The 19291-nt window shown below is 36.0% G+C and overlaps 3 protein-coding genes across 3 annotated transcripts in view; 1 reads left to right on the plus strand and 2 right to left on the minus strand.

The window, feature by feature from the left end:
- The window catches only part of srbd1 (S1 RNA binding domain 1), a gene marked incomplete at both ends in the record, with an annotated part of 60826 nt that extends 53217 nt beyond the window's left edge, over positions 1–7609 (minus strand). The window contains 8 exons of the mRNA XM_079248830.1: positions 1898–2084; positions 2268–2364; positions 2940–3078; positions 3626–3743; positions 4061–4227; positions 6503–6742; positions 6896–7271; positions 7536–7609. Coding sequence (XP_079104956.1) covers positions 1898–2084; positions 2268–2364; positions 2940–3078; positions 3626–3743; positions 4061–4227; positions 6503–6742; positions 6896–7271; positions 7536–7609 — 1398 coding nt within the window. The remainder of the gene's footprint in view (positions 1–1897; positions 2085–2267; positions 2365–2939; positions 3079–3625; positions 3744–4060; positions 4228–6502; positions 6743–6895; positions 7272–7535) is intronic.
- Positions 7610–10106: 2497 nt separating this feature from the next.
- LOC306762735 (H-2 class II histocompatibility antigen gamma chain-like) lies at positions 10107–14392 on the plus strand. Its single transcript, XM_079249334.1, has 8 exons — positions 10107–10221; positions 10319–10415; positions 11434–11606; positions 12566–12642; positions 13336–13354; positions 13549–13749; positions 13917–13958; positions 14142–14392. Exons 2-7 carry the CDS (start codon positions 10336–10338, stop codon positions 13949–13951), a joined length of 585 nt encoding a protein of 194 aa, XP_079105460.1. The 5' UTR covers positions 10107–10221; positions 10319–10335; the 3' UTR covers positions 13952–13958; positions 14142–14392.
- A 316-nt stretch (positions 14393–14708) lies between these two features.
- LOC306762043 (SLC35A4 upstream microprotein-like) lies at positions 14709–18922 on the minus strand. Its single transcript, XM_079248411.1, has 3 exons — positions 18869–18922; positions 16903–17001; positions 14709–16751 (listed from the first exon to the last, which is right to left on the minus strand). The coding sequence occupies exons 1-3, from the start codon at positions 18881–18883 to the stop codon at positions 16554–16556; spliced, it is 312 nt and encodes a 103-aa protein (XP_079104537.1). The 5' UTR covers positions 18884–18922; the 3' UTR covers positions 14709–16553.
- Between the last annotated feature and the right edge of the window lie 369 nt (positions 18923–19291).

The raw sequence follows: 19291 nt of genomic DNA on the forward strand, positions 1-19291 counted from the left end.
ACCAGTCACTAGAGGGACAGAGGGGGAGCAGAGGAGGCAGAGCAGAGCACAGGAGGGGTAAATATGAAGGCACAGACAAGGCTAACTGCGACTGACATGGGTAGCATTCAGAGCTGGCACGCATGAAACAGACAAAAATGACACAAACGCAAACAGATGGAATGCATTTGTTTCTGCGTGTGTAAGTGTGTGTGTGTGTGTGTGTGTGTGTGTGTGTGTGTGTGTGTGTGTGTGTGTGTGTGTGTGTGTGCGTGTGTGCTTGAGCATCTCGGACAAGTTAGACAAGATGATACAGGTGTAAGTAACTTATTATGGCCCATCAGATTCAATACATCTGATTTAGAGTAAATGCATTTTATAATTATTAAAGTTTTTATGATTTGTTCCTCAACTATTACAAAGGCTGGTGTTTTGAAGGTCATAGCAGTTAAAATGGGAAGTTATGGGAGCATGAGTGTGAGCACAGTTTTAACTGTTAATTCACATGCCAAACATGAGACGTGTTGATACTACATTTATATTATTAATGACAGAGGCAAATGATTGTCACATGAAACAGGTTTCTTTTAAAATGGTGTAACAATAAAAACTTTACAGGGAGAACAAATATTAAAATAATCACTGTTAAAATGAAGCTTTAAAAGTTCTCCATTAACATTTCACAATCCATTCATTCATTATTCATAGTTTCATTCCTTTGTACATCTGGAATTTGTTTGTTTTATATACATGTTTCTCCTCATTCTCTGAAAAACAAAGGCCTGCCTGTGGTACCCGGACCGTCACAAGAGCTTACATACTGACATACTGTAAGTACATTATGAAATACTCAGTCTCATCTTTGCAGACGTTCTACATACTCTGTACTTCAGGCTCATCCCAAACAATGGCTTTCATAATTTTTTATTGTTTATAAACCTGTTATAAATTTCTTTTTCTTATCTATTTGCACGTCTTTATGTTGTGTGAACCTGAATGATCTTGTTTTTTTATTATTCCATCTGCTTTATGACTACAGATAGAAATCTCCTGGCATAATAATGAGGTTTTTTTGTTTTTTGTTTTTTTTTTTTTTTAATCAAGGATGTTTTACATAATGCTCTTTTGTAATAATCTTCATTCATTTGCATTGTCTAAATCAAATAAATTATTATTTTGTGTTGATGTCTAACCACCTTATTAACACCTCAGTTAGCTGTTTGTTATCTCACAATGAACTGTTTTCATCCATTAGATCTGTAGGCCATCCCTTGTGGAATAACAGTCGTATTACTGCTTTAATATGTAGCAGCAAAATAAGAATGTGGATCAGATGGGCAATACAGAAGAAGAACAGGAGTCAAATATTTGTGTGTAGTTTGCATGTTTTCCCAATGAGTACTTTGGCTTCCTCCCACAGTCCAAAGACATGCATGTAATAGCTGGTCACTCAAATCCACCCTAGAAGTGAGTGTGACTGGCTGGTTATCTCTGTGTTGACCCTGTGATAGGCTGTCCAGGGTGTACCCTGCACGCCGCCTGCTGGGATAGGCCCCAGCTTCCCCACAACCTTTAACTTGACTAAGAAGTATGGATAATAAACGAATGGATGAATGCATTTTAAATGAGTATTTCAGGACTATTACTGACAATCACCACTGACACATTTCAAAGGGCTGAAAACAAAATGTCAGAACTGTGGTGTACCGTTGCCACAAAGCTGTGAAGACTTGATGTAATTGTTTCAGTATTTTAGGCAACACTTTAAACACACCATTTGCACTTTGCATTAAAGCTGAGGATGCTATCACAATATAAAAGTGAACATAAATAACATCATCAGCAGCTGTTTCTGTGCTCGGCTCTACTTGTGGTAACAAACAGGACAAATAATCAGAAAAACCAGTTGTCTTTTTACCTGATGAGGCTGAATGCGCTGGATGTTGCAGGTAAAGTCAAAGTAGAGATGGAACTTGTCAAAATCCTTGCTTTTGTTTTGCTCAGCTCCTGTTTTTTTCTGGCCTTGGGCAGATTTTTCTTGTTCTTTTTCCTTTAGCGCCGACTTGGACACAGAGGACTGGAGAGTCACAAAACTGTTCTCACATCTGAGAAACACAAAGAAGAAAAGTATTGAGCAAGAGATCTTTTAAATCAAATCATAATGAAGCACAAAAGACAAACACACGGGAGAAATACACCACATTTGTTATTAGTGATCACAGATACCACAGCAGGTAATAAAAGAAAAAAAAAAAAGGCACATTACGTGCATATCAATGCATTCTCACAATGTCTTCACATAGGTGAGCGTCTCTGGGTCTTTGGCTATTAGATCAGCCAAGATATGCTCCACACCTGTGGCCACTTCTTCCACAGATGATAAACCTGTGACACACACACAGATCCAGACTGAACTAAGAAATAGTACATGTGTGGACAAAAATACAGAGAGAAAAAACAGCCAGCTCAATAATGTGCTAATAATTCTTTAATAAGCTGAATATGACTGTATGGATATGTGTATGAAACACTTTTATCACCCGTATTAATTCATTAATTCATTTATTTATCCCCAATTAATACAGCAACATCCCCTTTGCTGACTGATAATTATTATTCAATTCCATTTAATAAGCATCTAAATCGTTCAATAATTTCTCCTCTTTAAAATAATATACTAAATGGTGTGACACAAATTACTTGATATTTTCAATTCAGTTTACTTTTACAATGTCTGTTCACAACTAAATGTATACAAACCCAATCAAAGATGGTTCATTTCAACCTAATTCAATATCTGACTTCATAAATAATTTGGATCAGGATTTTCTCAGCATCGACTGGGTAAAGATTATTCTGAATCTGACTGAAATAAAGGCCAAGCGTCATGTACATTTTCAGGAAAGCATTTACTTTAGTTTAACTGTGTGTACATATAAGTGCAGCTGTTTATTGCCCACCTTCAGTACCAGGTTTGACCCAGGCCCTTAGATCCAGAATGTGTGGTGTGGTCATCAGTGCAGAGGCAGCCTCTTCAAGGCCAAGTGCTTTGGCCCTGCGAGCTTTTGTCAGCTTACTGCCTTTCTTATAGGGAGTATACTGCAGAGAAACAAAGCAAACAGGAATGTTCAGGGCTCCGGCACATTCTGGACTTACTCCGTAGACTGCTTTTCACCACACTTGGGATCTAAATATAAACAGCTTATAATCTAAAGGGTAAATTGCTTAAAAATGTAGCTGTCGTTATGTGTCATTACGATCTCAACAAGATGGCAAAATTCTGCTGCTCTATGTGCTATATCACTCAAAAAACTCTGACTACTTGGGCTATGCCTCATCCATGCTGCAAATGCAGGGAAAAAAAACGCTTCTGTGATGATTTATTTCAATATTTGGTTTTGAATCATCACCATTGTACAAGAAATCCGACCATATAGTCCGGTGAATAAAAGTTTTCCTTTAAAAAAAAAATACATTGGAGGCCACTGAGAGCCATTTTGAAGTGTACAATAAATGTCATTTTTTATATATGTATCTATATATATATATATATATATATATATATATATATATATATATATACATATATATGAACATATAAACATAAAAGGCATCTTTTGCTTTAGCATAGATATGTGATTCTGACCATGTGATCCAGCTCATCAGCTGATCGGCAGCTCCGCAGGTTTTGCTCCAACTCGGTGGTTAGAACCCCATCTTTCTTTAAGGTCTGAATCACTGACTGTGTCTTCTTAGCAAGAGAACTGAAGCAACACAGAAAACACACACAAAAAAGAAAGATTTTAAAGTCAGAAACCAACACACACACAAAATCAACTATATTTTGTTTCAAAGTTTGACTATCAGCACCATCTAGTGGACAGTAAAAAAGGTACTTTCTGGAAACCAACTCACTTTATGTGAAACACTTACATAAATCATAGTTTACATGTGTATCTTTATGAATTGATGAGAATAAGAATGGGTGACCAGATGCAATAGACTTTTTTTCATCATTGTATTTTTTTTTTAAATTTTATTTATTTAATAATACCCAAATCTGTGCGTTACATTTGCCTACCATAACTCCTCATATACCATCTGAACGTCTCGGACAGCATCCGCATCCATGTGGTTAATCATCTCTTTGCGATAGCGCACCATGAATGGCACTGTGTTCTCCTCACGAAGCAGTGCAATGATATTTTGACACACCCACCGCTCCACACATGTCAGGGTGGAAAGCAGCTGAGAGGAAGAGTGGAAACAGAAAATAGAAAAACAGAAAATTGGTTTCACACAGAATCTCTGTCCAGCATTTGGCACTAGGCGGTGCATAGCAAGACTTCTTTTTGTCAGCAGAGCAGTACTCTGCACAACTCTGACAGAAATTGATTACGGTCATCAAAGTTTACAATCTTCAAGTTTACAGCAGAATTGAAAAGTTAACAATACACAACTCATCTTCTGTACAATCTTGTACAAATACAGTGTAGTTTATTTACTTATAGTTCAGTATAATTCCTCCATTAACATTTTTCTTCCATTTGTAACAAGTTGTTTCACCTGCTACGGTTAGCAGTAATTTGCTAGTTTCCTTTTGCAAACACAGAGGGTCTTGTGATGTTTTTATACTACTATATATATTTTGTTGTATCACAACCTGTATTTCAATTTAATATGTTTGAATTTTTTGGATCATCCTATTAATTAAATCAAAGACACATGCAAAGTAAACCAGATGTCACAGAGACATGTATGTGTACAGACCATGTATAGATACCACAAAAAGGTCTGCAACACCACTAAGAAAAGGATGCCATGAAGCAAGCAGCACCATAAAACCCAAAAGCTTTAAATCGGGTCACGGAGAAACATGTTAAGAAGTACCAAGGAGGGTTGGGTTAAACAAAAAACAACCAAAAGAAATATTAATAATAAAAGGATTTTAAAAAAAAAAAAAAAGGTGAAGATTCCCCAGAGCACCATTGAATCCAGAGTCAGCCTAATACCGCCTTAAAAAAATATGAAGGGTAAAAGATCTGATGTCTCAGCAGAACCTACAAAAAATAAGTCCATGCTTTCATCTTTACATGATTTGATTATTGTAATTGTGTCGACCTAAAATAAATTAATAGGACAACTGTTGCTCATTCAGAACTCTGCTGCTCGAGTCCGCACTAAGACCAAGAAAAAAGTGGACCACATCAGTCCAGGTCTCAGGTCTTTACACCGGCAGTCTGTCTGGAAGAAAATAGATTCTGATTCTGAAGACTGACCAGCAGACCTCTCAGGTCATCTGAATCTGGTCTTTTATCAGTCCCCAAACTTAAAAACAAGAAAAGCTGCATTCAGTCTATGCTCCACATGTCTGGAACAAACTCCCAGAAATCCTCAGATCAGCTGAAACACTACAGGTTAAAGACCCACCTTTTCTATGCCTTTTCTCTCTGCAATAGTTTTTATTTAAAAGTCCAAATCTGCACTGTTTCTTCTTCTTTTAATATTGTTTTTATCTGTTATTTTCATTTTTTTTCTTCTCTTTTGGTTTTTATTTAAATTTATGCTTCTTATTTTCTAATGTTTCCATGTTTCTATACAGCACTTTAGAACTATAAAAATAAGCTTGCCTTTCCTTGTTAGAAGGTTACATTAATATTGCAACATTGTCTCATCAAGACAAAAAAACTTGCAGTTTAACTTTGCAGTTTAAGGACTGAAGACTCCCAAAAATCCGGTAAGGCTAAAACTGAGCTTTGTGGCCACTAAGGAAACGGGACATGTGACGCAAACCACCGCAATCCCAAGACCAACAACATTTCCACAGTGAAGAATGGTGGTGACACCGTAATGCTAAATGGTAAGACTATATAGTTCCTGTACATTCACATAATCCACATGCTTTCCACTGTCATCTAATGCATGCTCAGGATGGGGATTGGATCAGAGTCAAGACTCGATGCAATCTGTTGGTTTTCTTTAACAAGGCTATTAATTATGAAGCAGCTCAAATTGATCTGTCTGTCAAAAGCCCCAAGATGGCATTGTTGTGAAGTGGCAATATATAAATAAAGCTGAACAGAATTGAACAAGTAAAGTATGGGCATAAATCCCAATGATTTATTATGCCTTACTTTCTCCACAGACTTGGTGTTGGAATTGATGCAAAAGAGGCTCAACAAAATACTGACTTTGTATCAATGCAATAGGTTTTTATATATTCAGAAAATATCAAGTCACATTTAACTTAATATTGAACATTTTGCTTAGGTTCACTACATAAAATCTTTCTACATAAAATCATTCATTTAAAAATGGGTTGCAAAACAAAGAAAGTACTTTTACAGAGGGGTTAAAGACCATTTAAGTGTGTAATGAGCAAGTAGTGATAATAACAGATTATTGGATGTTCAGCTCTTCTTCCAGATACTGCAGGGCAGGAAATGTTATAAGCTATTTGCTTTTACACCTGGGGGAAAAAAAAAAAAAAAGAAGAGACCAAATCCTTTACACAAACACATACCTCAATCATGTCCCAGTTCATATTGAGGTCATTCCTCAGTGACTGGTTTTTGGATGGTGGAGGAACAGTAGATTTTCCCTGGCAGATACCCCTGGTCTTCTGTTTCTTTAGGCAAGGTTCATCAAAAGTGAAATCATCATCGGCCGATTCCTCTTTCTTTACCCTGAACCCAGTTTGTGACGATCCTTCATCTGCCCATTCATCTGTAGGGTGGGATTCTGAGACAATAAATGACACCCTCTGTAATAAAAACAAAAGAGGGATGGGAGGGGATCAAAGCAAAAATAAAGATTAATTGCAAAATTAAATAGATCAGTGAGATGAGTGACAGTACTTTGTATATCATGCTCACAACCTTGCACTTATTCTGACTAAAATATGACTTTGACTTACTTCTTCCTTCATTCTGATACTTGCACCACTATTCTGAGTGCTTTCTTCCTCTGAACAGCCAGTCTGTGTTTTTCCTTCGTCTCCTCCTTCCATATTGATTCCAGCCAAGCCTGACGCAGCAGGATCCTTTGAACTTTTGGAGCCCTGAGTTTTTCGTTGCACTGCAGGTTTTCGTGGTGCCCTTGGTTTAGGATTTCTTGGCACTTTAGGCTCTTTGGGCACTTTTGGTTGTTTTGTTTTAGCGTTTGTTTTGGTAGCCGTTTTCTTCTCTCCAGTTCCAGGAGCTCTGGGAGTCTTACTGGGAGCTTTTTGCTTTGGTTCTGGTGGTCTCCACTCCTCCCCATCTTCATCACTACTGACTATCTGAGAAAAAGACCTGTTGGTACAGTACGGATAAAGTAGGGAATTAGTTAATGGCAAAACTAGTTAAGAAGTTGACTAAATTTGCTAAGTAGCTCATACTTTTTTGTTTATATGAACATTAAGGTCATGTTTACATAATGTAACATTGTCAGAGTGAAAGTAGTTCATAACATTCGCAAAAGATGTTAGGAAAAGATTAAAACATATCCTTGTGATTGAGTAATAAAAGATTATTGATGCAGGATATGACTGCTTCTTAATTACAAGCGTCACTTACAAGTCAGAGTCCATATTTTCATTTTCTTCATATTTAACAGCTTTAGCTGTTACTGTTCTGGGTCTTCGCATCATCTGTTGGAAAAGAGGTTCGGTTAGCTGGCGTTACAACAAATCTGTGACATTAAATACATTTCCCTTCAATGCTGTTTTGATGATAATGGTCATTGGCAGCGTTAGCGTTCATTTGCAGTAGCGTAACCTTCACACAGAGTTAAACTAGTTCTAATTTATCTTTCAGGAAGTTTTATTGACAAAAACACAAAATATATAGAACAAAAATATTTAAAACACATTAACTTCAGCGTAAACATTCCCTTTTCCCCAGCATATAACAACTTACTACTGTTGGTTAGCTATCATAAAACAGGCTGCTTTAGCTAGCATTTTTTAAATTTGGCGCTCGATGATGACGTGGCCAAAGGATAGAACACGAAAGGGTGGCATTTTAATTCATAACATCACTCCCTTATGGTATAAAAGTAACTAGCTAGTTATACCTTTATAGTGTTGGTTATGATGTGGCTTTGTGTGGAAACGTGCTGAAGCTAAAAAGCTGCTTCCTGCAACAGAAAGGGTTTAGCCAATGAAAGCGCCCTGTAGTTTTAAAGGGTCAGACCCTCTTTCACGTCATCATGAGGAGCACAACGCCAACATGCAACTCGGTAAGTTAAAAAAAAAAAAAAAAAAGAACAAGAAGAGAGCAGACACATCTTTAATTTCTTTACCCCTCTTTTCGTATTTTTTATATGGTCATCAGTGTGCCACTGATTACTGTGTATCTTTGTCAATTCCGTGTATCGTACGTCAAGAAATCTGATGTTTGTGTTTAAATTCATCATTGGAGCTCTCTCAAGTTCTTCTGAGGGTTGTTCTCTATACTTATCCAGACTGAAGTATCACGAGTTGAAATGTATTTATGTTTTTAGATTATCTTGATGATCTCTTTGTGGTTTTGTGTGTGTTCTCTGTCTTCTGTGTTTTCTTTGATTGACTTGAGTCTGTTTGATAAAATTGCATTCATTCATACTGTTTATTTCTTTTTTTCTTGTCATTTTAAGTCTCATTTTGGTTCTCTTGAGTCTCAGTTTAATTAAATTTCTTTGTCTTACTTTTTATTGTATCTAACATCATATTATGTAGGTTGAAGTTACTTCTTGGTCTTTTGGTTCATTCACATCATTTTAGGTTGTATTGCAATTAATAGATAGATAGATAGATAGATACTCCTATCGAGAGTAATTCATTGTCCTGGGGAAAACAATCTGTAGTAAAAGACTAAATTATGTTGTCATTTTATGTTAAATTAACAGTCGAAAGTAAAAAAAAAAAATCTTTTGAAAAAATAAATGAATAAATAAATAAAAACTTCAAGTTGTGGATAAGTATATGAGATGAAGCCACTGAACAAGCTAAGAACCTCCTCTTCAGTTCTATGTTATGCTCCTCTGCTCCATCAGTGTGCTGTCTTTGTGTTCAATAAGCTGTTACTTTTCCTTCTCTGTGATGTACTTACTCATGTATATAATAAAGAGCTTAACATCTTAACATCAGTATTACACTACTGAGATTGTGTTAATGGATTCATAATACTGATTTTAATAAAAAAAAATTTTAAAGAATAAAACTTCCTCTTAAGAGGCATTACACTCTTTAAACTAGACTGTTGTAATGTGGTAGGAAAATAAAAAACAGTCTCATGTGTTACTATAGTAAAGATATTACTATATGTTTACTATACTAAACATATAGTAATCCTATATGTTTAGATACTTTCTTAGCAACTTGTTTGGGGAATTCAGTATGTGGTGCATATTTTATGTTTATTCAGTGTTCAAACTTATCAAAGAGAGAGGAAATGTTATTGAGCTAAAACTCATTCCACCAACGCCTGTTTTTCAGACAAACTGTTCACTTACTGTAATGAGCTGTTTTATCAAAGTTAGATGTGGTCCTGACTGTACTTTCACATCGCTTACATAATTCAATGTTTCATTTTCTTTAGCCTTTAGTTGAATCAGACATTCTCAGACCCTGAACAGTCCACCTAGTAGCAGAAACATGTATTAATCTGAATCTCAGAAGGATCAACTGGAAAAACGGATAAAAAGGGGTTTATCTAAAATATAAAAACATGATGTGTTGATATTAAGTTAAGATGTGTAAAACATGGATGTCTAGTATATAGTTATATTGTAAATTCCAAAAAAGCAAAATAATAAAATAGCAAAGTAACTTCATGAAATCTGGGGGAAATGGTTAATAGCAATTTGAGGCAAAAACAAAATACTGTACAGCCGGATATTACTGAATAATAAGAACAGAAATACTTAATATTTCTCTGAAAATTAATAATCACTAGCTTTATCAGCTTATTTATGGGCTTTAAATGTGAAGAAAACATGAAGACTTGTATCAGGATTACAACAGTTCAAACTTTTTCTGATTAGGGCTAAATGTTACGATGCTCTGCTCCTAGTAACACATGAGTCATCACAGCCAGCCAATCAGAAATTCAGATTTACAAAAAAAACCCAGCCAAACCTGAATCCGCAGATCACAGAGTGATTGTGGGTTTTTCCTGCAAGCTACTTTCAGTTCCTTCTGTCTTATTAGTGAAAAGGTAAAGTTTGTCTGAAATTATTCACTGTGACTGTGAAACACCCTGCAACCTCTTCTGTTAGAAGGTAACGACTCAGTTGTTCATCTCTCTCGTCATGATGGTAAAGCTCCCCCTCCTTCTTCAGACAGTTTTGTGAGTGTGTCTTGTGTGTATGTTTGCAGGTTTGTTTTTGTGAAAAATGGCAGAATCTGAGACCCAAACTCTGATTGGAGCTTCCAACCAGCAAACAGCCGTAGATGTTGGTGCACCAGCTGAGCGGTAAGTAGACTGTGTACTGATAAATACTCAGACAGCACAACTGTGGTGTAAATGTTGTTTTTTGTTTGTTTGTTTTTTATTTTGTTTTATTTTCATGTCTTCAAGCTAAAAAAAAAATTGTACAGTTATACTGTGTAAATTCTACACCTTACAGTACAAAGGCAAGAACATAATGTATAATCAAACATTTCCCAGCTGTGGGACAAATAAAGGAATATTGAATAAGTCAATGTGAACACATGGTGTGAAAGTCAGTGTGAGGAAATGTAACAGGAAATAAGTGGTTATAAGGACATAAATTTAAGCAAATAGACTGTAACTACAGCTAATAAAAACAGGTTGTTTTGACTTAACATACAGTAAAACTGTAAATCAGAGAAAATTTATCTTTTTATACTTTTTAAATGGGACTTATAAAGTGATATGTTTATAATATAACTGAAAGTTAATGTAAAACTTTCAGTTTTGAAAGTCTGAAAGTAAATTCAAACCTCAAAATTTGTTATTGTAATCTATGCACTAAGATAAAGTTAAAGGAGATAATCATAAAAAAAAAAATAAAAAAAACAACTTTATGCAGCGTTTCACACACAAATAGTCAAACCACAAATGTAAATAGTTGTTTATTACTTTGTTCCTGGTTTTGTTTTCCCTCTTTTAAGAAGTAGGTGAAATTTCTGATGACGAAAGGAAATGCCCCGAAGAACAAACAAAAAAACCCTGGACTTTCTGATCTCAAATTTCTGATCTCACTAGTGTCTGGTTAGCAACATCTGACGTCATTTCTCAGTTGATGGTACAGTACACAACCTTTGCAGAGTACCAGTCAAATAACAATTTATTTAAACCTGAGCCAAGCTTTCAATGTTCCTCATTCTTATTTAGATTTATCCACTATAACAATGGGAGACTTCTCATTGTTCATTGATTATAATAAAGGAACTTTTCTGATAAACGTCCCCTTTTTTTCTGATAACTCTACTGTATATCAATAAATGTCTTCTTTTCTGCGTTCCAGTCCCCGCTCCTCACGTGCCTATAAGGTGGCAGGAGTGACCCTCTTGGCCTGCGTGCTGATCGTGGGTCAGGCAGCCACCGCCTATTTCCTCCTCAGCCAGAAAGGTGACATCAAATCTCTGGAGGAACAAAACAACAAAATGAAGACGGAGCTGACGAGGGGAAGATCTGGTGGTAAGACTGTGTTTGCAATGACTTCACAAACATACCGACTGCACCAGAATGAGCGCTGGGGAGACGTGCTGCACTGTGCGTCCAGATTTTACCATGTTTGCATGAATCTTTGTGCTGGCTGCTCTTCTTGAAGCACCATTCTGTTTAATTTATAAAAACAATTCACAGGGAGAAAAGTCCATGTCAGGAAATTCTACAAAAACTAACTGAGAAGTGTGGGAAGTTCAACCGCACACAAAGGAGCCATGAACAAAAACCAGTTTATCTGAGGGGAGGATGATGAGGCTATGGAGCAGAGGATCAACCCAGGGACATGAGCAGCTGAGAGAGTCCAGGTTCTAGAGACAAGGTCAGGAGGGGGGCACAAGGTCACGATTATATTGTAGATGCAGCACTTAACCAGGACGATAGGAAAGGCTCGGGGGTCCAGAGACAAGGCAAAGGTTTGTGTCCAGAAAATCCAAGAGGCAAGAGATATCCGTCATGGACAGGACAGGGTGAGGTGAGGCGAGGCGATGCGTCCAGGGACGTGAAGAGGTGAGCCGGCAACAGGAGGCAAGCCATAGAACGCTGGACAACAACAAGACATTGGTCTGATGATAAACTGACAGAGAGGAAGAGACTGGAGAGTGTTTAAGTAGGCTGCGAGTCACGACAAAAGGGACAGAAGACCAGGTGAAGACCAGGGGTACTGACTGAGACTGATGAGCACCGGAGAGGGAATTAGGAAGTCCCAAGTGGACCGAGCTCCATGTGATGGGTGCCGGCAGGTCAGGGAAGAAAAACATAACACAAACCTGATAACTACGTCAAAGCAACCATATGAATTAATTTCTTTAGTTTTATTTGTTTGTTCACTTTTACTATTTGAATAAAGTACTTTTGGTGTACAAAAGCTGTTTAGTTATGGTTTGGGAAGACGCTGGTTGTAACTTAACATCTCCTGTTTCTCTTTTTAGGACGAATTTCTCTGCCTTCACAGATGCACATTCCCATGAAAATCTTGCCAGAGGCATTTGATGACACTGCAGAGGAGGTAAATAAATACAGTAAAAAAAAAAACCTTTTAGGGTGATAATGATACGATTATCTGGATCTTACATGTTTGTTGTTTTTTTATTCTGCTTTATTCCCTTTTGTTTTAATTTGTATAAAATACTCCAAAGAAAATTAATCACTGAAATTCACTTCCTGGTGCACATCTTATTTGCTAGTTGATATGCTGGATTATTTAAAGGTGGATTATGTAAGAGCTTCAATATTTAAAAAAAATTAATTAAAAAATAACTACAATCATAATTAGTTTTTTTTTTTTAAACATGTAGGTTCCAATCTGTCCATATTTGATGTGTTATTAAATTACAAGTTTAATTAATGACAAAGACTCTTCTTAAATGTTTGCCTACCAGTAAAAAAAAAAAAAGTGCTTTTTGTCATTTGTCATTAATTAAACTTGTAATTTAATAACGCATCAAATATGAACAGACTGGAACCTACATGTTCAAAAAACTTTCTAATTATGATTGTAGTTATTTTATTAGTTAATTTATTTTGAAAATATTGAAAATCTTTCATACTCCACCTTTAAAGTAACTCATTCATCTTTAAAAAATAAAGGCATTGACTTACAATTAAAATGTAAAATAAATATTTATTGACTGTTGTCATATTTGTGTCAAGTCAAACAATCTTTGTTATCTGACTTGTTAATTTCTTCTGATTATTGCAGGAGGCTTCAACTGGAACTGGTAAGTTCTCCACGTATCCTTGTTGTGCCTGTATTCTGTTAGCGCATTACTCTTCTTTATGTATCATTTAAAAAGAACAGTTTGCAAATACTGTCCCACGTTTTGTGTTCAGCTCTTTATTGTCCACAATCTTCCATCGTTCTTCCTGCGTTTTTTTTCCCCAGCATAATGGTTGATCTCCTCTACTCTTCCAGCTGCAACTCTCACCCTTTGCCAAATGGAGATGGCTGGTCTGAAGCCTGTGCAGGTGCCAGGTTTTCAGCCCGCCTGTGACAAGCAGGGCCTCTACAACCCCCAACAGTGCTACATGGGACACTGCTGGTGTGTGAACCCTGAGAACGGCCAACAGATCCCTGGATCTATGAGCAAAGGGTCTGTCATCTGCGTCAAACCAGGTGAGGCGACATAACTGGTTGAGAAGTTCTCTAAGTTATCTAAGAAGATTTAGAGGAAATAAAAATGTGTGTATTGTAACATGTGCGTATTGAGGCGCATAAATTTAAACCCCTGTGAGTAATGATTTAAGGTGGAGGGCTGCTGACTTTAAATCATCTCTTTGCAGCTGGGATGTTCGCTCTGACTGATGTCGAGGACTAAAGCTGTGGTGAGTAAATGTGTTTCTCTGCTTAAATATGAATCCATTACTACATTAGACCTCTTACTGCTAATTATCGCTTAGTTAAGTCCATAACTGAGAAGTGCTAAACAGTTTTTTAAAATAAATATCCTTCTATTATACATTGAAACTATATATCACTATTTTTCTTTTTTCCCTTTTTTTTATTAGGTAACTGGAGCTGAAGGGAAACAGTTCAGTTCATGACAACTTTTTACAACTCTGCCATCTTATAATCACTAATATTTGCTTAGTAAGCTTATTGGATTTCAGATATTACTTGAAGTTAAAACAATTTATTTAGCTTTTAATTGACTATTTTCTTTTTATTTCTTTGCATCTATGCAACCAATAGTAGATCGACCGCAGGACATTTTGACTGTGATTAGTCTTCAAAATGGCAATTAAAGGATAACAATTTATTATTGCTTTGCCTGGATTTTTGTGCATACCTTATGTTTCATGTTATTAGATGTATTATAAGAAAAATACTTCCACATATGTACTGATCTACATCAAGACACAATTACTAATCAGGCACAACTGACAAAAACTGTATTTTCCTTATTTAAACAATCCAAATAAACCTTTTACAGACTGTTTGGTGCTTTTCTTTTCTCATAATATCGCAGTGAAATTTTAAAAATTAGTGTATAGGAGCAAATGAAACAGACCCATTATAATCTTTATACAAGAGATGTTGAACGCTTAAAAACGAGATATTCAGAAGAAAAGAAATTGTGATTAGGCACCTGTTTTATTCCAGTTCCAGTCACACAGTACAACATATGCATGAGTTCTTCAATGAGTAAAAACTTAAAACATCTTTCTCTTTTATGGCTTATTTATCTTTTAACTATAACAGACAAAACTGTTATGTAAACACCTGATTCACTGGCAGCAACAAGGATCAGAGGAACAACTAACGTACCAACTGAGAGGGGTTTTTTTTTGGACTTTCATTTCAAGCCAAAAATCATTTTCTGGAGACGATGGGCAACAGAAACAAACACGTTACTGTGATTACTCATTTATAACATCATTGGGTTAAAATCTGAAATACCAAATGCTGCCTAGCGTGTAGATTAACCAATTTCAGATCTGCATAATTCACGTTTTCAGGTTGAAATACCACACAAAATAAATTACAGGTCAAACTTTACCCTGTGTCTAAGGTTTGCTACTGGTGCCTTCTGGTATATTAAACACAGTTTCCGCAATATCAGCATATTTTTGGGAATATTTGCATTAACCCATTTCAGTTTAAAATCTCTGAACAGAAACCCCAAGTTCAACAACAGATTGTATATAAAAGATGGATGTAGAAAAACTTTCTAATACATAGTGTATTTTCTGTGCATTATTTCAACTGGCCAGCAGGGGGAGACTTCCCCAAATGGCTACATTTAATCAGAAGGAATTCTGAGAAACATGATTTCAACATTGATGAAAGTTTCAAATAATCAAATCAAAATTATGGTAATTTTTAAACTCATGGTCCCTCTTTTTTGTTTTTTTTTTTAAAGCAGAGTGTGTAAGGAGTGTATTGTCAGTAAAAGCAAACTATTGTTAGCCAAATAAACCTGATTGGTTGTTGAAATCTAAATGACAGGCCACTGGATGATGTTACCATGGCTACATCCATCTTTTGTACAAAGTTTCAATAAATGACAAAAAGAGATACAAGCACCAAATTTTAAATAGTTAATTCTCACAAGCAGGCTTTGAAATGTCTGGTGCAAAACAAAAAAAAAAAGTGCAAAAGGTCAATTAACTTCCAGCATGTAAAAATAGGCAGCCAATTCTTACCAGGAAAAGGCTATTGCACACATGGCACGAGATGATATAACATCAAGTCACAACCCGAGTAGGCACTGTTTGTCTTTATGTAACATACAACACACAATTTCCAGTTAAAGGTACTGGGTGCAATAAAGCTGCATCTTTAAATAAACGTGTTGCTTTTTTAAAGTTTGGATGACTTAGTTCAGGAGTGTAGTGGATTAAATTGAACATCTGCAAATGCTGGAGTAGTAAAGCTTGGTTTTGAAGAGAATATAGAATTTCCCATCTGTAATGTGAGAGAATGTTGAGGCACACTTGCCTGCAGAGACAAAACTCTACATCTGCTACTTTCCTTTGTAAAAACCTAAAAGAACCGTTGCAAAGGATTACAAAGAACTATAAACTGTGGTCATTCTATACCTTATTTTGATGTCAGGAAAGATTTGTTTTTATCTCCAGTGAGCCGCATTTGAAAAGCCCATTGCATCTTAGGTCAACATGCTTGTCATGGGTTGGGTTTCTTCTGTCGTTAAAATATCAGGCAGTGTGTGTTGCAGGGTAGGTTTGGATTCAGACGTCAATTTAAGCAGCAATTATCATCTAGAATAGTGCGATTATCTCCCAGAAAAGTGTTTCTATCCACATTATTGTGTTTAATTTAAAGGAAATCATTCAGTCATATTCTTTTTTTTTTTTTAAATACTTATCTGCTTCTGTGTGTAGTTCTGCCAGTACCCTGCAGAATGCTGTCTTATTTATTTTCTTTTCCATTGTATTTTTTTTTTTCCTCTTCTCTGCTCATTTTCGCCCTTCTTTCAGGCCACGTATGTAGTCCTTGACAGTGTTTTCAATGTTGGGAACAGCGTAATTCTGTGCCGCATAGATTCCTGTGCATGTCCCAACTGCAACACCCATTAACGCTGAAGAGCGTAGCCTAGCAACGACGTACCCGGCCAGAAAACCCTTCAAGAAAGGAGAAGCCAGCAGACTGCCTCCCTACATAGGAGAGGAGAGATTAGACTTTATATATATATATAATCTAGTAAATTTGTATCAAAGTAGTACCAAAATCCATAAGTTCAAATTTTTTATGTATGAATAAAATTCAACCCGAAATCTACATATTTAATGTCTGCATGGGGCTTACCGGAGGAACTCCAGCCTGTATCTCATCTTCCACTCGTCTCTGTATGTCCTCAAGCTGGTCCTTCAGCTCCACCAAGTCCTTAAGTTGCCCCAAAGGATTCTACAGCCACATAAACACATTTAAAAGCAAAGTTGGACAAAGTGTTTCATGGTCAATAAAAATCAAAACAAATTAACAATTTGCAAAGTAAAACAATTGCAAAAAAATATATAAAAATCAACAAATACAAGTGAAGGAAATAAAAACAAAATAAATCAAGAATTCAAATTTAGATGCCATATTCAGTTAAAGCTTAAAGCAAAGGACAAGAGGTGAGACTTAAGCAGTAATTTTAGTTTATCTCCAGTCTGAGTGGTGCATCTATGAAAGAGAAGCCACAGCAAAGGCTTGAGCACCTCAGAGTTTTATCTAGATCTTGGAACATCTAAGAGAAACTGGTTGGTTGACTGTCGGGCTCTAAATTGGGTGCAGATGTTCAGAATGATGATCCAATCTGTTCAAACCTTCAAAAGTCAGCAATAAAATCTTAATATCAATTCAGAATTTAAGATAGGCAGGTGGTAGACTGGAACTATGTGTTTTATTTTCAGTTATAAGACTCGCATTAAAGCTGCAGCATTTTTAACAATCTGGAAATTATGCAGACACGACTCATCCAAATCAGTAAACAAGGCTTTGCAATCGTCCAGTCAACACATAACCAGTTAACTTTCTCCAAGTCTTTAAGAAGGTGTGGCTTCTACTGGCCTGCACCGACCTGCTTCCCAATATTAAAAGAGCTGGTACAAAATTGTGCCCAGATCTCTAACAGCAGGGTGAATGTAATGGAGCCTAAACGCCAAAAATGCTACTTATAAGTGGGTTTGGTTTCTAAACTAATTCACTTTAGTCTTACTGTTATTTAATCGGGACGTTTGACTGAAGTCAGGTCTTCAATCAAACAGACTGAACTCACATGCTCTCAATATATGGTTGCAGTGAATGTTTACTACCTGGTTTAGGTGGTCAGTAAACCTCAAGTGTAGTTGGCAAAACAATGAAATGGAATACTCCATTTCTGACTAAATAAAAATCCCACAGGTTGCAAATTACAATTAAAAAGGCATTGGCCCCAAAGCTTACCTCTGTCAGAGTAAAGAACAACTTACTATTACAAACCCTACTATTACAAGTAAAATTTGAAAGCAGAAGTACTGAAAATTATCATATTTTATTGATTCTTTAAGCCTTTAATTAGACGTTTCTAGTGGTTTCTCCGCTCAACTGTCCTTGTTTAATTACTAGTTCTTTTTTTTTTGTAATCTCTTGAATATCCTGGGGTACATAATTTCCTATTTACACAAACTTTGACTTGACAAGATTTTTTTAAAATTAATTCAATCAACTCAGGTTCATAAAAACACACATGAGAGACGAGTGAAAAAATAAACACGCATAAAACAAATAATTTAAGTACAGCACACACTTAGACCTCTGTTGACTGGGACGATAAATGAAACCTTATATTATTACAGATTTATATAGTCCATTTAAAGTAAATACCTTGTCTCTGTATAAACAAATGTGAAGGTTTTAAGCAAACATTGACAACCTGTTTAGATTAGCCAACTAGTTAGACGCTTTAGCAACACTAGCACCTATCTAGCAAGTTCAAAAGTATTCCTTCATTCAGTTTAACAATCTTTTAGTGATAAGCAGTCAACTAATCATTGGTTTTCCACTGATTTCCATAAAATCACTACAAACAAAATTGTTTCAGGCAGTTTAAGTTTGATTAAATGCTAAAAGAGCTACTAGCATAAAAATGCTATGCTAGTATAGGTGGTACATGTAGGGTAACGAGGCGAACGTTGTGTTTTTTTCTTCTTACTTTTTCATTTGATTTTTTTTTTTTTAAACAAATATTTAAACCACCCTTGTTGAAATCAACAACTATCAACACCGGAAAGCTCGCTTAAAACCCGACCTTGTCATCTGCCATAGTTATGCGCTCATCAGGAACCTGCGCTTCTTCTTCTTCTCTTTGCGTCAGCTAAAAGTGACGCTACTGCCCTCTATTGGTTACTAGCAGATACCTCCGAGTTCACAACATTACTTAAATTATGAATTCAGTTTAACAAACATCTCAGAAAATTAGAATACTATGAAAAGTTCAATATTTTTTGTCTCTCGTTTCAGAATGTGAAATCCATACATTATATTCCATGACTCATGACTCTGAGGGTCATGTTCTTTGATTTCTCAAGTGTTTTTAATACCATTCAGCCTGCTTTGTTTTGTGAGAAGCTCCATAAATTCCAGGTGGATACCTCCACAATCACCTGGATCTATGACTACCTCACAAACAGACCACAGTTTGTGAGACTGAAAGGTTGTGTATCTGACATGG

The sequence above is a fragment of the Telmatherina bonti genome (genome assembly GCF_933228915.1).
Source record: "Telmatherina bonti genome assembly, chromosome: 11".
Classification (NCBI taxonomy): Eukaryota; Metazoa; Chordata; class Actinopteri; order Atheriniformes; family Telmatherinidae; genus Telmatherina; species Telmatherina bonti.

Bases quoted from the DNA above. Each gene is read 5' to 3' on its own strand.
- LOC306762735 (XM_079249334.1), top strand. From the start codon at position 10,336: ATGGCAGAATCTGAGACCCAAACTCTGATTGGAGCTTCCAACCAGCAA. The intron at 10,416-11,433 runs GTAAGTAGACTG...TCTGCGTTCCAG, and splicing joins GTTGGTGCACCAGCTGAGCG to TCCCCGCTCCTCACGTGCCT. The intron at 13,750-13,916 runs GTGAGGCGACAT...ATCTCTTTGCAG, and splicing joins TGTCATCTGCGTCAAACCAG to CTGGGATGTTCGCTCTGACT.
- LOC306762043 (XM_079248411.1), bottom strand. The intron at 16,752-16,902 runs GTAAGCCCCATG...TCTCCTATGTAG, and splicing joins TACAGGCTGGAGTTCCTCCG to GGAGGCAGTCTGCTGGCTTC.